The sequence below is a fragment of the Carcharhinus amblyrhynchos genome, chromosome 1 (genome assembly GCF_965287045.1).
Source record: "Carcharhinus amblyrhynchos chromosome 1, sCarAmb.v2.hapA, whole genome shotgun sequence".
NCBI lineage: Eukaryota > Metazoa > Chordata > Chondrichthyes > Carcharhiniformes > Carcharhinidae > Carcharhinus > Carcharhinus amblyrhynchos.
Window position 1 is genome coordinate 111,350,696 of NC_137324.1, and position 16,511 is coordinate 111,367,206.

Genomic DNA, 16,511 nt, shown 5'->3' on the forward strand with positions numbered 1-16,511 from the left:
GAAGTGATTTTCCTGATATATATGTGTGTGTGTGACTAAAATTACCTTTCGCTTCTCTAAATTTTTAAAATATCTATACAAAAGGGTGTGTTTTACTCCACTTAATTTTGAAAACTTAGCCTAAGCCCAAAAAGCATTGTTTCCCAAACAAAGCTATGAAAATGTTTGTTTTGAGTATTGCATTTGAACACAGGCATCAGCTAAATAATCAAAACTGTAAAGTGTCACAGCATGAAGAAATAGTGTAATTGAAATTATCAGCATTGGATGTGCATGTTTGAGAGGCACCAATGAGCAATTTTCAAGCATGGTGAAATCAAACGATGGGGCTCATTGTATGTAACATGACTGGTGCTGGAAAATCAGGAGTAAAGGATACCTGCAATACACACTAACGTGAGTGCAAAGATATTAAAGCCTGTGCAAAAACTGTGCTTGACTGGTTTAGGCTCCTGACCATGATGCAGTTCGGGGCTCTAAAGGGTAAATTAATGTTGGTGTTGGATGTCCCTTGCTAATGAGGATGATTGCCTTCCATAATTCCAAAGATGACTGATGAGGCAGACTTTATGGCATTAAGGATATTTGTTGTCATGAGGGATCTTGTTGTGTTCTCAGTTCAGGTCATGTTATGTTTCATCTGGCCTCCCTTCTAAAATATAAGATCTTCTGCAGGCGGCATTGACTCCATTACTTTGAGGGGCCTCCTATATGTTGCCCAAGGAAGGGATCATGAAGGCATGGTAGATTGTGAGCTTAGTTTCAGTTTTCACATCACAGTCTTCAAACACTTCCTTTCACAAGTGACCAAAAGACTGTCCCCAGCACATTTCAGAATTTATTTGCTGATGTCAACCTTCTGTGCAAGGTATTGGAGGTGTTCCACATCTTCCAGGCACTCATTGTGAATCCTAATCAATGGGGCTTGGGTGTGTGCATTTGGAGCTTGTCACTGAGGACTTTAGCCTTTTGAATGTTGAGTGTAAGCCCCATCTTCTCATTTGCCTTAGTAAATACATTGAAAATTCTCCTGAGATCTGCTTCAGGCACAGCACTTACTGCAACGTCATCAGCGTGTTAAGAACATAAGAACATAAGAAATAGGAGCAGGAGTAGGCCATCTGGCCCTTCGAGCCTGCCCCGCCATTCAGTAAGATCATGGCTGATCTGTCGTGGCTCAGTTCCACATTCCCGCCCTCTCCCCATAACCCTTAATCCCCTCTCTCATCAAAAACCCATCAACCCTCTTCTTAAAAATATTCAGCGAGGTAGCCTCCACCACTTCAACAGGCAGAGAATTCCAGAGATTCACCACCCTTTGAGTGAAGTAGTTCTTCCTCAACTCCGTTCTAAACCGCCCCCCCCCTTTATCTTGAGGCTGTGCCCCCTAGCCCTACTGTCCTACTTTCCCCCTAGTCCTACTATAAATGGTAAATAGCTGAGGCCCCAGCACCGACCCCTGAGGCACTCCACTAGTCACCAAGGGCTAGTGGTCTTGGTTTTTGATTGGAGTTGTCTAAGATTAAGTAGTCTATTGTCCATTTAATAAATAAGGTGCACTCCAGCAGGGACCTTGGCTCTATTCGGGCAGAGCGTGGCAGCCAGGAAGATTTTAAAAAAGAGTTGGAACAAAGATGCAACCTTGTTTTCCTCCCATCTTAACCTCGAAAGGGGCCATAATGGATCTATATTGAGGATCAATGCTTTCATGTTATGAAGCATGCAAAGGACAGTGATGAATTTTGGAGGGCATCCGTACTTCAGCAGAGAGTTCCAGAATGCCTCTTAATGTACAGATTCAGAAGTTTTGTTTTGCTGCAGCCTTCGTCAACCAGAACAGCCTTTAAGATATTCCAGATGCTGCATGTTCCTTTGTCTCTTTTGCCGAAATCTGCTGACCATTTCTAGGGTTCCTAAACAGGCTTTCATAGTAACCAAAACAACAAAGGGAGACATAAGAAGGCTCACCATACTTCACCCTGTTTTAGATCAACATTATAAGTTAAGAGAAAAGCTGTGGAGACTTTGTTCCCTCCCAACTCTGTAAATTAATTGCCTGACACACAATAGGCAACCTACACTGACTCAAGTGTCACGAAACTTTGTAACTTGCTTATCCAGTAATGTCACCTCATTTGTGCTTTTGGCTACATAGTATTAGCCCTCTTATCACACTAGCATTAATGTAATTTGATTGCTTGAAAACTGTGCTTTGAAAGACAGTGGTCTGGGTGTGCCCTGTAGTGGAATTAGGGGTCCCTAATTATTCCAGATATTAGAGATAAATAGGTCTTTGGCAAGCGGTGACTAGTGGAGTGCCACAGGAATCAGTGCTGAGCCCTCAACTTTTCACAATCTACATTAATGACTTGGATGAAGGGATGGCAACTGAAGTGTTGATACCAAGATAGGTAGGAAAATAAGTTGTCAAGCGGATGTAGAGAATCTGCAAAGGCATATCATCAGTTTAATTGAGTGGGCAAAAATTTGGCAGATGGAGTATAATGTGAACTACTTCACTTCAACAGGAAGAATTAAAAAAGCAGAGTACTATTTAAATGGAGGAGTATTGCAAAACTCAGTGATACAGAGGGATCTGTAACAAGTGGAGCCAAGATCACAATTAGATCAGCCATGATCACATTGAATGGCAGAGCAGGCCTGAAAGGCCTAAATCCTCTGCTCCAATGTTCCTGTGTTTTAATGATGTTGATAGAGTCATAGAGGTAAGGATAAAGGTTTCTTAGGACATGGGAGAGATGCTTTCTACCCCTCTTGAAAATGTACCATGGGATACACTGGAGGGCAGAGAACCCCTCAGACACATTTTCAAAGTACAGCAGTCCCTCACTGAAATATCAGCCTAGATTATGTACTCAAGCTTTGTAGTGGGGCAGATGAGAGTGCTGTCACTGAACCAAAAAGGATAGCTCCTGTTCTGTGCTAAATGAAATTGCAAATTTAGAGATTTTTTTTCAGTTGGAATCACTGTTTTGATTTGACATTTGCGCTAATATTTGAAATATACGGAGTGGTGTGCTTTTACCTATTGCTATATAATTCCTATTTTCTTTACAGGCTTTGATAGTATATGAATGCTTGAGTGAATGGGGACAGATTTTCTGCACAATTTGTCCCAACCCTAAGTTGGTGATTACTGGAGGAACAAGTACTACAATCTGTGTTTGGGAAATGGGTACTTCCAAGGAAAAAGCTAAAGCTCTGACCCTTAAACAGGTGACTGTTAATAAAGTATTGTGTGTGTTGGGTTTTATAAAAGTAAATGTCAGTAAGCCAATACCATAGACTAATTTTTGCTATCATCTTCTGGAAATGTTCTGTCAAGTTCTGTGTGTGTGATGTGTTAAAGTGGTGTGTTACTTCATGAAAACTCCCTTTCTGTATATTCTGTGCTTGGCATTTTGATAGGTCTTTAAAGTTTCTTTCGACATATCACAATGCATTGATCTAGTCAATGTCAGTAACTCTTCACTGGGAACTGAAGGGAAAACAATGAATCTTAAAACGAGGTATGCCCAGATCTTCTGGTTTCTGGATGGTCAGAGGAATTGCTCAGGAAATTTCAGCTTTTGTTGGGCAATTACACCGAGTCCAGAATTCTTTGAGATAGTTACAATCTGACTCGGAGGGTTCCATCTAGCTTACCTGGATAGTCACCCAGGAAATGTTAGAGAAAACCACATCTAATTCATGGGTAGCTATGCAACTGGAGCCCCAACTCCACACTGACACTCTCCCAACTCTATGCCCTCTTCCAACTCTTTGACTTCTCCCCATTACCACAATCCTCCAAACATACCCCGATCCTCTGACTCCCCCTTCAACCCCCGGACTCCTGTCTCCAGCCCACCACCTTCTGCGGCTGGTCCCCTGACCCCTGCTCGCAGTCCCCTGACTCCCACCACAGATCTATTGCTTTAAACAAAGTGGAGCAAGTTAATCATGCAGAGACAGAAATACACCAGGGCAGGACTAACAGGGATTATACTGTGGTTAACCCCAACATCAGAAAGATATCAGGTTCCCTCCACTGAGTGAGGAGCAGCAGTCAATGAATAACAATAAATAACCAAAGTAGCAGTGAAGTCACCAAAGGAGAGTTTTTGCTTCACACTCCTCACTCCGGAGGGTACTATTAATGCTGGAGTTTAGAGTTTGGTTCAGGTCATATCCAGTGTTTATCTTGGACCTGATAGCAGTAGAAAATTGTTTTTAATTTCCAATCATTAATTAATTAGGTTGAGTTAACACTACTGAATTTTAAATTATCTGTGTAATAAATAGATTTAGCAACTTTTTGAATATTAAAGATAGTTTTCTTTTTTCAAAACATATTTCCAAATATTGCAATTATTCTGAATTTTTTCACATTCAGGAAAGAACTTGTTAAATGCCTCAACACTGATGCATTATTGTGGTTATGTCCCAAATTGCCTGCTGTCTTAACTAATCTGGCCCTAAACAACCATGCAATGAAATGAACAATATAGTTTTCGTACAGAAAGAAATATTTCTGTGGGGTATGGGGTCTGTGGAATTTTTATAACAGGGCGTCAGATGCAGAGGCTGAGAAGCCCGGCTTTTGAACTCTCATCCTATGTCACTGCGTCAAAAACAATGTCCTAACTACCTTACTTGTGAGCTTTTTAAAAATTTCAAGTATGTTTTATCAGAACTAACGACTGATTACTGACAAAAGGTTGACTACCTGAAATGTTGCTGTTTCTCTCTGCGGGCCTAACTTGCTGAGTGTTTCCAGCATTTGTAGTATTTTGTGTTTGTTACAAACTTTAAAATTCAGTTTATAGTAAGTTGTATAAAACCAATAACAGTTAATTTTGCTCTATTTTAGGCACTCCATGGGCACACGGATGCAGTAACTTGTTTGACTGCTTCATCAGCCTATCATATAATAGTTAGTGGGGCACGAGATCGGACATGCATAATTTGGGATTTGAATAAGCTTTCTTTTGTCACACAACTTCGAGGCCATAGGGCACCAGTATCTGCTTTGTGCATTAATGAATTAACAGTAAGTACTAGATTTCATTTCAACTTCCCCTTAATATGTGGTTGCTAATCAGCAACTTCAAATTTAATGTAATATTGTCACCTTTTGTGCAGTATTTTCTGATTTCATACTGGTATAAATGCCTTAAATTAGTAATCACTAAGGCTAAGAAGACCAATATATTCATCTAAACAACATGCCTGAGATTTAATTTTGTAATTCCTATTGAAACCGGTGATCTTGTTTATATAATATCATGTTGCTTGCACAAGATCACTGCTTTGAACAGGAATATTATATTTCAAAATTTAGTGATTTGTCTGCATGAAAAAGATGTACATAACACTCATCTCAGTGAAGGAATTTTGTATATAATATTTTGTCCAAGTTTTTTAAATTCATTCTCGGGAAATGGCATGATTGATATTGCCATGTTTATTGATTATCCTGAGTTAGCCTTGGGAATGTAGTGTAATAAATGATGAGTGGTCAGTGCTACTTTAAAGCATTTAACTCTGATTTCTGTTTGCTAGCTGAAGTGTGATATGTCACTTCACTTCTTCTACTAAAGTCTTGTTGATTTTAAATAATTTTCAATAGGGGGATATTGTATCTTGTGCTGGCACGTATATTTATGTATGGAACATCAATGGAAACCCAGTGGTGAATGTAAATACATTTACGGGACGCAGTCAGCAGATTTTGTGCTGTTGTGTATCTGAGATGAATGAATGGGACACACAGAACGTCATAGTCTCAGGACATTCAGATGGTGTCGTCAGGGTAAGCACTGTATTCTGCTGTGTCAAGTCATTTGATCTATCTTGTATGAATATCTTAGAGTGAGGACACATGGAAACTTTCAAAACTTTACATTTGTGTTATAAAGTGTGTTCTGTAATGTTTATTATTCTAGTTCCTATCTAAAATCAAAAAGACTAATTGAATGTTGGCCTTTATACCTTGATGATTAGAATAATTGGGGTAGAACTCGTGCTACAATTATCCAAACCCTTAGTATGACCATACATAGAGTACAGTATTTATTTTTTGGCCACTGCAAGGATATAGTCACCTTGGAAGGATTGTAACATAAATTTACCAGAATGATATGTGGACTCCAGTGTTAAAGTACAACAATAATTTATAGCACCTTTAATGCAATAAAAGTCCCAAGGTGCTTTGTAGGAACATTATGACTTAAAATTAAGCAATTAGCAAAATCATGAGAGAGTACACAAACTAGGGCTTTCGTCCTTAGAATTTTAAAGGCTAAGGGACACTTAGATCAGTTTAATATAAATTTGGAGATGCCCTGCTAAAACTGTGCTCTCATGATCAAACTATGACTCTGAGTAGGGTGATCAGTTTTTAGCGCTATGTCATAAGGAGAATATGAAAATCCTAGAGCTGGTGCAGAGAAGATCCTTAGGCCTATCTCTGGGTGTAGGGTATCAAAGGATAGATGCTGAAAAAGGCTAGATAATCTGGGACTATTCATACTCAAAAATAGGTGACCAAGAAGGAACCTTCTAAAAGAATGGCATTAAATAATCCCAGAAAACTATTTCATGGTATGCCAGATACTGGAACAAGATGACATAAAAATTTTGAAAAGAACAATCTAGGACAATTGCAGTAGGAAGATGATTGGTGCATAAATGATATTCTGATCAGGTATTTGATAAATATAATAAACCTTAACGTTCAAACGGTTCTGAGGTTTTCATCTCCGCTATCCAGTTAGGTGATATAATAAGAGAACCAAACTGAGGACAGATGGTCTCCTTCATCTATGTTTATCTTGTGCTAGAAAATTCGCTATTTATTCAGTTGTTTATTAGTGTAGTGGGTAGCTCCCTTTCAGCTAAACCAAATAAGTGACAGCAATTTGCTGACTTACTCCTCAGCCTTGACCAATCAGAGCCAAACTGCCTGCTTTATATTTTCAAACAATGCTTGGCAGTTAACAGTCACTCACTCTGTGCATTCTCCATGGCAACACCTCTATTAAATAGTCTTCTTGCCAACCAGTCAGCATTCTCTTTTCATTCAGTATACTTTGTTGTTTTCCCACTTTGGAGTATTATTGCAAAGTGTTCTGTTTAATGCAAGACACACAGCTTCGACATGTCTCTGTTTCCAGCAGTATTCGAGTTCGATACTATCAAATGATAACCAATGTCTGTCCTTCAACCACCATTACTGAAACAGATGATCTGGTCGTTACTTGTTTGTAGAAGCTTGCTGTGTGCAAGTTATCTGCTGTGTCTCCTAAATGATAACAGCAAATATACTTCTCAAATACTATAGTTATGAAGTGTTCCGGGACATGCTGAGGTCTTATTATATAGGGTCAGTGTACTGATGGCTTTTACCTTTTGAGGTAACCAACCCCTATTATCTTTCAAACTGGTACCACATTCTCTTTAAAATAGCTTTTTAAGTTTATAAGAAGTGTTTGATGTGAAACCATGCTTGATGATAGTGATGTCATAACCAAGATCGATGTTTGATGTTATCCTCCAACTTGGATGAGTTGTGACAAGCCTATTAAAATTTCAGAAGCAATCCTTGTCAAAGTTTTCTTCTCTATATTCTCTTGTCAAGCAGTCAGAGATTCTTGCACGTGGCTTTAGGAAAGATACCAAAAAAATTTGCAATTCCCTGCACTTGCGCTACATTTCAACTCAGAAACTCTGTCATTTAGATTTGTCTGCTTTGCATACCTCCCTTACTTTGGAGTGCTTTCCAGTGCTGTGTGGTTTTATATTCTCAGCTATACTCCATACCTGCAGCTCAGTTGCATGCCCTCCTGGACTCTTTCTTTCTTTCTTACTGCTCCTTTAGTCTCTTTCTTCCCCCATACATTGCATACCAACTATTTCCAATCTGCTGATCCAATTCTTGACTTTGGAAGCATGGATTTTTTTAAACCAGCTTTTGATGTTCTAATAGTATAGTTGCAAGCATGCAGAGCCATTGCCAACATTTAAGATCCAGAATGACATACTGACTGTTTAGTTCTCTCTAGTCACAATTCCACTCCTAGTCACAAATTGCATAAATTTCAAGCAATCTCAAAACAGGAAATTGACCCGAAGTGTCGATACCAATGCTACTTCAACATCCATGCTATCCACTAATCTCATATACCTCCTCTTTCTGTATGGAGGTTTTTTTTTATCAGAGGCTAAGTATTGAACTTAACTTTAGCTGATACAAAAACCCGCGACTGCAGTATCCTGGTGAAAGACGTTTCTTTATTAACCAACACATGCTGGGGGAGGAGGCCTGGGCAATCCAACTCTTCTCTGAAATTACATCACAGTGGCAATACAATTATGCAACTTCCAAAAGACATTTTACCTGCCTTCTGACTCATCGCGAGCCAATCATGATTAGTACAGGTCAATCATCATTACTAAATGTCATATATCTTGGCCAATTACAGATATTCTCTGACAGCATGGGAACAATAGGTTCTAGTGGTTTCTGCCTGACTTTTCCATCACCGTTTACCTGGTTTAATACTCTTATCTATTCATTCAGCTGCCTGGAACCACTAGCTTGTTCTTGGTCGACGAAGTCTCCTTCATTGAAATGTCTGGTACCCATGCTGATAAGAGCTATGCTTCTATGTGTGTGTTGTTGTAAGGAATGTAATTCACTTTACTAGCCTATTTCCCATGATCTCTTAGAATCCAGTGCCATTAGCCAAGGTTCAATAACACTTTCAAAAATACATGCTTAAATTCTCTAACTGTGGTTATATGTGTTTCTGTGCAGCTAGTACCTCTGTAAAATATATATATAAAACAGTCTGTGATTCTAATCCTAAATAATCCATTCTGTTCTTATAGTCTTTTAAATCAGAGTATTTTGAAGTCCTCAAACACTCCGTATCCCAGAATATCTTCCCTCTTCAAGCATTTATTTTCACTGGACATTTACCATAATGTTTTCCATAGTGTAATATCACTTGCCTGAAAAAATCTTCTAACCTTTCACCATACCTTATTGGTACTGATTTTGCATTTTATGTTCCATTATTACTGAATGATCGATTGACAAGAAAAATATTTGTCCCTTCAAACAATTTCACTTTTTTGGAAGACATCTTTAAATAAGCTTTGAATAGTTGTTAAATCCTCCCTTAATTACGTTTGATCTAATGAATGCTACTTTTTAAAGTCTCTTACTGTAATTATATTATCTCATCTCTGACATCATCTAGCACTTTATCAATGACTCCAATATATTTTTTCATAATCATGGGCCCAAAACTGCAATACACCGCAATTGCCCTACCCAATGCCTTTGTTTAAATTCTTTGTAATTATTTTACTTTTGTATTGACAATGCCAAGCATCAAGGCTAGGCCTGGACATCCCATTGAACTTGCACCCAGAGCAATATTACCTGGACATAAACCAATTATATGGTTTGAATGATGGCAGAATATTAGATGTGCCAACTAATCAGTCTCCTTAATCTTATAGATTATCCATCAACCCTTTGCCCAAATAACTGACCACTCCCCAACTCTGCAACGGATGTTCTGTATCTGTGCTTGTTGGAGGATTGCTACCAGATTTTCAATGGCAATGGGAAAGAAAATCATTCTGCTGCTATATAATGCAGTGTTTGAGAAATAAAATTGACTCTTTTTAAAACACACCCAATTTGGTATTTCTTTGAATGTAATTTTATGGCACAAATATGTCATAATAAAAATGGAAAAGCTTTTCCAGTTGCACATTCATAAATGTGCTGTGCTTGATGTGCATGGTTTAATTATTGTTTAAAAAAACTGATGCTTAAATTAGTGGAAACTTAAATTTCCATACTTGAAATATATAGTGTGGGTAAGGAATTTTCTGATGAGACTAGGAGAATTACTTGAACGTTACTTGATATCATCGCAGTGTACACAACATGGGCTGCATTGTTAGATGTAAAATTAAGCTTGTGCCCAGAGGAAACTGCAGACTCTGCAATTCATTCCATTTAAGGGTTGAGACATTTTCCCTCAAATTTGCTTCTAAAAATCTGTCTGCCTGTTCCCTAATTTTGTGTTATTCCACTCCATGGATGACATTAGTGTACAAGTCACATTTCCAGCTTCTGTCCTCTTTTTCTAAATGTAATATCGCATTTACCTGTTAAATTATCTATCTGCTCACTCCACTAATCTATACAAATCCTGCCATCTCCTGTATTCTTATGCCCAGTTTGCCATATTTCTTAACATGGTATCATAAAGAAATTTTGACAAATCCCTTTGTGAATGTTATTCATGAATATATGGAAAACAAGGAATGTTTTGGTGACTAGTGGAGTGCTTCAGGGGTCGGTGCTGGGGCCTCAGCTATTTACCATTTATATAGATGATCTGGAGGAGGGAACCGAGTGTATAGTGTTGAAATTTGCTGCTGACACCAAGATTGGTGGAACGGCAAATTGCGCGGAGGGTGTGAAGAGTCTGCAGAAGGATCTAGATAGGCTGGGCGAATGGACCAGGAACTGGCAAATGGAATTTAATGTTGGCAAGTGCGAGATGGTCCACTTTGGTAGGAATAATGGTAGGAAGGATTATTACTTACGCGGAGAAAAACTGCAGCAGGCGACGGTGCAGAGGGACCTCGGGGTCCTTGTGCATGAGTCGCAAAAACCCAGCTTGCAGGTGCAGCAGATGGTCAGGAAGGCAAATAGGATGCTGGCCTTCATAGCAAGGGGGATTGAATATAAAAGTAGGGAGGTCTTGCTGCGGCTGTATAGGGCATTGGTGAGGCCGCAGCTGGAGTACTGTGTGCCGTTTTGGACGCCGTACTTATGCAAGGATATTTTGGCCTTGGAGGGAGTGCAGAGGAGGTTTACTAGGCTGATGCCGGAGTTGAGGGGGTTGAGCTATGAGGAGAGGCTGAATAAACTAGGCTTATACTCGTTAGAGTTTAGAAGAATGAAGGGAGATCTCATTGAGACGTATAAGATGATGAATGGGATGGATAGGATAGAGGTGGAGAGACTCTTCCCGCTCAGAAAGGACAGTAGGACGAGGGGGCACAGCCTCAAGATAAAGGGGGGGCGGTTTAGAACGGAGTTGAGGAAGAACTTCTTCACTCAAAGGGTGGTGAATCTCTGGAATTCTCTGCCCGTTGAAGTGGTGGAGGCTGCCTCGCTAAATATTTTTAAGAAGAGGGTTGATGGGTTTTTGATAAGAGAGGGGATTAAGGGTTATGGGGAGAGGGCGGGAATGTGGAACTGAGCCACAACAGATCAGCCATGATCTTATTGAATGGCGGGGCAGGCTTGAAGGGCCAGATGGCCTACTCCTGCTCCTATTTCTTATGTTCTTATGTACCAACACCAATTCGTAAGTGCCACAAGCTACCTCTTGTTGTAGGTACAATGTAAAGGATGCATTGCAGCAAATAATCAGTCTCTTTGACAATGTTTACCTTTCCTCTACAAATCTATTTTGGATTTTATTAAAAATCAATGATAATAAATAGATACATGATGCATTGAACCTCCTTCATCTAGGATCCTAATTCTCTCAGTAATATTAAGCTGCATTTTGAACACATTTGCTTCTACTCCTACCTGCCAGATTATTCAAAATGAGATTTTATTATATCTGAGGCATTGATTTAAATTGTTCACTGAGGATTGCTTATTTTTGCAGTACATTATAAACTTATTGCAGGTATGTGCTCAAGATTTATTTCATTACTCCCTATATTTTGGACTTTTAACTCTGGGAGTGGGGGGGCAGAGAAATAAAGGCACAGTATGAAGGCTTCTTAATGAATTGTTTACTGTGGCTTTGTTTTCTAATTGGTCTTTGTTAATGTACATATCTTTCTTTCTGTAGTTTTGGAGAATGGAGTTTCTGCAGGTTCCAGAAACCCCAGCTCCAGAGGAGACTATCAAACTTCCAGAAAACATTCATGATTCTTCTGCTGATGCACAAATAGGTGAGAGCACTGTGTGGCACAGAGCTATTGGGATGATTTGCTTCAATATTCAATACTCAATACTCAAGGAATGGAATGAAACGTATGACATTGCTGAAAATTCTGGCTGCACTTCTCATTGGTTTACTTTGGACTTTTTGAACTGAGGCAGAAATTACAGATTAGTTACTGAAGAATGATCCATGTATTCTTCCTGGTTTATTCAATATCCACAGTTAACCAGGGATTATACAGGGGTGATTTTAAATAATCACCATCATGCAACTGTTTCGGTCATGTGACCTTCCCCAATTTCTCATCAATTCTCCTATCTTCAGAAGCAATCTGAACTGCTGTAGACTGCATAAGAAAATAGGATGACAGTGCAGACAAAGGTGGAAGATTTGGTTAATGTCATTGACACGAACTTCCAGAAAGCTGAGCAAGAAATTTGTTAAACTGGGGCCTGTATCATAAAGAGTGATGATCAACAGATTACTGAAAGACGGGCAGTAAAGGATTCTGGAAAATGCTAGTTTCCAAACTTGCAAGCGTTGCAGAGTGACCTCCATTTATATTACATTTTATTGCAACATATAACCAGATTGGTTTTGATCTGGCCTTGAGTGCAGATCAAGGATATCTTCAAAAAAAGACTCAGGCAAAATACTCTGAAGCTGGCTTTTTGACAGTAGAACAGGAGCAATTGAAGTGACATCTTAGGAAAACTGTAAAAACATCTTGGGAATCAAGTGAGGATCTGGTGGCCAGTTAACTATTCAAAAGAGAAGAGGAACAGCAAGGATAGGTATTCAGTGGGAAACTAATGGATTCTTAAGTTCAAACAAAGAAATCCTCAGTGTCTGTTTACCTCCTGACAGCCAAACTCCAGTGAAGCAGTGATATTGATGATAATGCATAAGAGGAGAGGTCGTTATGGACAGGCATGAACAGCTTTAAGCACTCAATATGAGAGAATAAAACTCAAAAGTTGATTCTGGGTGTAAAGTTTTCAAAAACCTGAACAATAGTTTGTGCTAGCAAAGTTTAAATATGCAGTGACTTGTTAATCTCTGAAATTTACATCTAAAGTGGTACGGACTTAAAGCAGGGCGTGTCACCATCTGTTTCTTATGCAATTACCCAGAAGCACTATAAGTAGATTGATACTAGTGCTGTCCACTTGGACCTATCTAATGAAGATAAGATCCTTTATGTTCTGCTAATTATTCTCTCAACCTGTCCTCCCAGCTTCAAAGATCCATAGCCATGAGTCCGCAGCTCCTGCACCCTCTTTTGGACAGTCATTTCATCTATATTGTCTCTCCTTATCTCTTCTGTCAAAGTTTTGTCTGAGATGAGTAGTGCTTGGCTGCTGTGCCTAGTTTCTTGATTGAACTGTAAAAAGTTGTGTATTTAAATACGACACATTTTAAAGCAGAGTGTAACTACAGTGCACTGAAAAATCCTTCACTATTTCAGAATGCTTCTCGTGTACCTGCCAAAAACTGTTTATGACAAACTTTCCTGGATAACCTTGTGGAGGCAGACTCCGTACGAAAGGGTGTTCCCACAAACTCAGCCCTTAAAGGGGTCTGGCATACATTTAGTTTAGGCATGTCTATCAGGTGCAAGCTATCTCAGAAAAGAGTACGAGAACCACCAACGGTCCAGGCCATGACTTTGTTCATGCCCCTCAGTAATCTGCCAGGTTTGCTCATTGTTCCTGATGCCTGGCTTTGTCTTATGGTGGCTGCCTTAGATTTAAGTCCAAATGCTCATCTTTTGCAAATAATTGAGGGAGTTTCTGCCTGACCCTGGAAAGCTCATCAGTGTCTGTGGTTGATGATCCCTGTAGGTTATCCCGTCATAAGTTCGCCAGCCTGTGAATTCTCGGGGCCAATACAGTTAATACTGAGCTAATGGCAAAAAAAAATTGAAACCCTAATGAAGTGTTAATAAAATTCATGTATGTATTTGTTTGATTGTAAGAACTCAGGAAGAACTTGGACTTTTCTGTTCATGGTGCAAGGTGAATAAAAATTTTGACATAGTGCATTTTTGTGAATAAGTTGGAAACATTTTTCCAGGCTTTCTGGGCTCGAACAGGACATCTTCAAACTTGAATGCTTTTAAAACTTTTACACAGGAACGAACTGTCTTTATATTTAATTCTTCAGTAAAACCCTTAACTTCCCATTTGTTCTCATTTCATCATCTGGCAAAAATCTCCATTCAATTACATAATGTTGAGTCGCACAATGGTATTTTATAATTTCGAAAGATTGGTTGCGGTCAAAGCTGTGCACCTCAACATTCTAGGTTCCTTCTTTTGGTTGTTGATAAAATCAAAGCCCCTTATTGATTAAAACTGCTCTAAATGTATTTGAGAAATGCAATATCATGTTGATGGAATTGTAGTTTGGAAGTAACAAAATAACTTGTCTAATTAGGTATACCAATCCTGTAGAGGATTTTGTTTTTTTTTGTGCTGCTGTAATTGTATGGGTATTGGATATTTAATTTACATTTGTAATTTAGATGGAGATGCCCAGGATGAGGAGAGCAGTGATTCAGACCTCGAGGATCAGAGTAGCATCCAGGATCCAAAACCCAAGCAAGCATTATCTGCCACTGCAACAAATAAAGCAAAAAGCATGTCGGGGCGAGCAGCATGGTTTGTTGATGGGGATGAATCCAAACGCTGGGCAGATCAACTCAGCCTGGATGAGAAGGATGGGTTTGTTTTTGTAAATTACTCTGAAGGCCAGCCTAAACTGCACTCTCAAACTCAACAGCAGCCTCAAGTTCAAAGTCATATTCAACTTCACCATCACCAACTGCATCAACAGTCAATGCAGAATGAAATAAAACGCCATAACCAGCTAAAACAAGGTAACTACTTTTACAATGTATTCCACTTAGAAGCTTAGTTCAGTAACTGTTAGTCATAATATTTGTTTTATTTTATGATCTGTTCCACTGAAGGTAGGATTTATTGAAGGGATATCTTAATTCAATCTCTAAATATTAAGTACAAGTATAAATGATCTTTAACTTATATCCAAAATTAATAAATTTTTGCTTTATGTTTAAATCGATTAGTTTAGATGCATGTTTTTCTTACTTTCCTCAGCAAAAGTCTGTCACGGCTAAACAGCTGGCGTAGGAGAGTGAGTTTCAGATATCTGGACTATTGGGGTCTCTTCTGGGGCAGATGAGACCCGTACCAGAAGGACGGGTTGCAGCTAAATTAGAAGGGTACAAATATTCTGGCCTGGAGGTTTGCTGGTATCACACGGGAGAATTTAAACTAGTTTGACAGAGGGATTCCCACCAAAGCAAAGGTGAATTAGCTGAAGGGGAACCAGAGAGTAGGGCCAGTAATACTCAGAGAAACAGCAGGCAGGGCAGGATTGCTAATTAGCGAGGGTGTGGTGGACTGAAGTACATTTGCTTCAGTGCAAGAAGTGTAACAGGTAAGGCAGATGAATTTCGAGCTTGGATTAGTATTAGGAACTATGATGTTGTTGCCATTACAAAGACTTGGTTAAGGGAAGGACAGGATTGGCAGCTTAACATTCCAGGATACGGATGTTTCAGGCGGGATAGAGGGAGATGTAAAAGGGGTGGGGGGGAGGGTTGCACTACTGGTTAAGGAGAATATCACAGCTGTACTCTGGGAGGACACCTCGGAGGGCAATATGGATAGAGCTCAGGAATAGGAAAGGTGTAATCACAATGTTGGGGGTTTACTATAGGCCACCCAACTGCCAGCAGGAGATTGAAGAACAGAAATGTAGGTGGATTTGGCAAAGTGTAAAAGTCATGATGTGGATATGCAGGCATTGGACTGGGGTAAACACAATAAGAAGTCTGACAACGCCAAGTTCAAGTCCAACCGATTTATTTGATAGTAAACTCACAAGCTTGTGAGTTTACTATCAAATAAATCGGTTGGACTTGAACCTGGTGTTGTCAGACTTTTTAAAGTGTAAAAGTAACAGGATTGTTGTGGTGGGAGATTTTAGTTTTCCCTATATTGACTGGGACTCATTTAGTGCTAGGGGCATGGATTGGACAGAGTTTATAAGGCACATCCAGGAGGGCTTCCTGAAACAGTATGTAGATAGTCCCATGAGGGAAGGATGTGGGATTGGGGAATGAGCCTGGCCAGGTGGCCGATGTTCCAGTTGGGGAGCAGTTCGGGAATAGTGACCACATTCAGTAAGCTTTAAGTTACTGATGGATAAAGAGAAGTGTAGTCCTCAAGTTAAGGTGCTAAATTGGGGGAAGGTTAATTACAACAATATTAGGTAAGAACTGAAGAATGTAGATTGGGACAGATGTTTGAGGGCAAATCAACATCTGATTTGTTTGTGGGAGACTTTCAAGTGTAACTTGATAGGGATTCAGGACCGGCGCATTCCTGAAAGGATGAAGGATAAGTATGGCAAGTTTTGGGAATCTTGGATAACAAGAGATATTGAGAGCCTAGTCAAAGAGAAAAAGGAAGCATT

At 39.4% G+C, this 16,511-nt stretch overlaps 1 protein-coding gene across 1 annotated transcript in view; it reads left to right on the forward strand.

Annotated features, from left to right (window-relative positions):
* Positions 1-16,511, forward strand: part of wdfy3 (WD repeat and FYVE domain containing 3) — a 346,946-nt gene that overhangs the window by 310,311 nt on the left and 20,124 nt on the right. Inside the window, exons 59-63 of the mRNA XM_080191135.1 lie at positions 3,079-3,237; positions 4,874-5,053; positions 5,633-5,815; positions 11,910-12,012; positions 14,533-14,886. Of these exons, the coding sequence (XP_080047261.1) occupies positions 3,079-3,237; positions 4,874-5,053; positions 5,633-5,815; positions 11,910-12,012; positions 14,533-14,886 (979 nt within the window). The remainder of the gene's footprint in view (positions 1-3,078; positions 3,238-4,873; positions 5,054-5,632; positions 5,816-11,909; positions 12,013-14,532; positions 14,887-16,511) is intronic.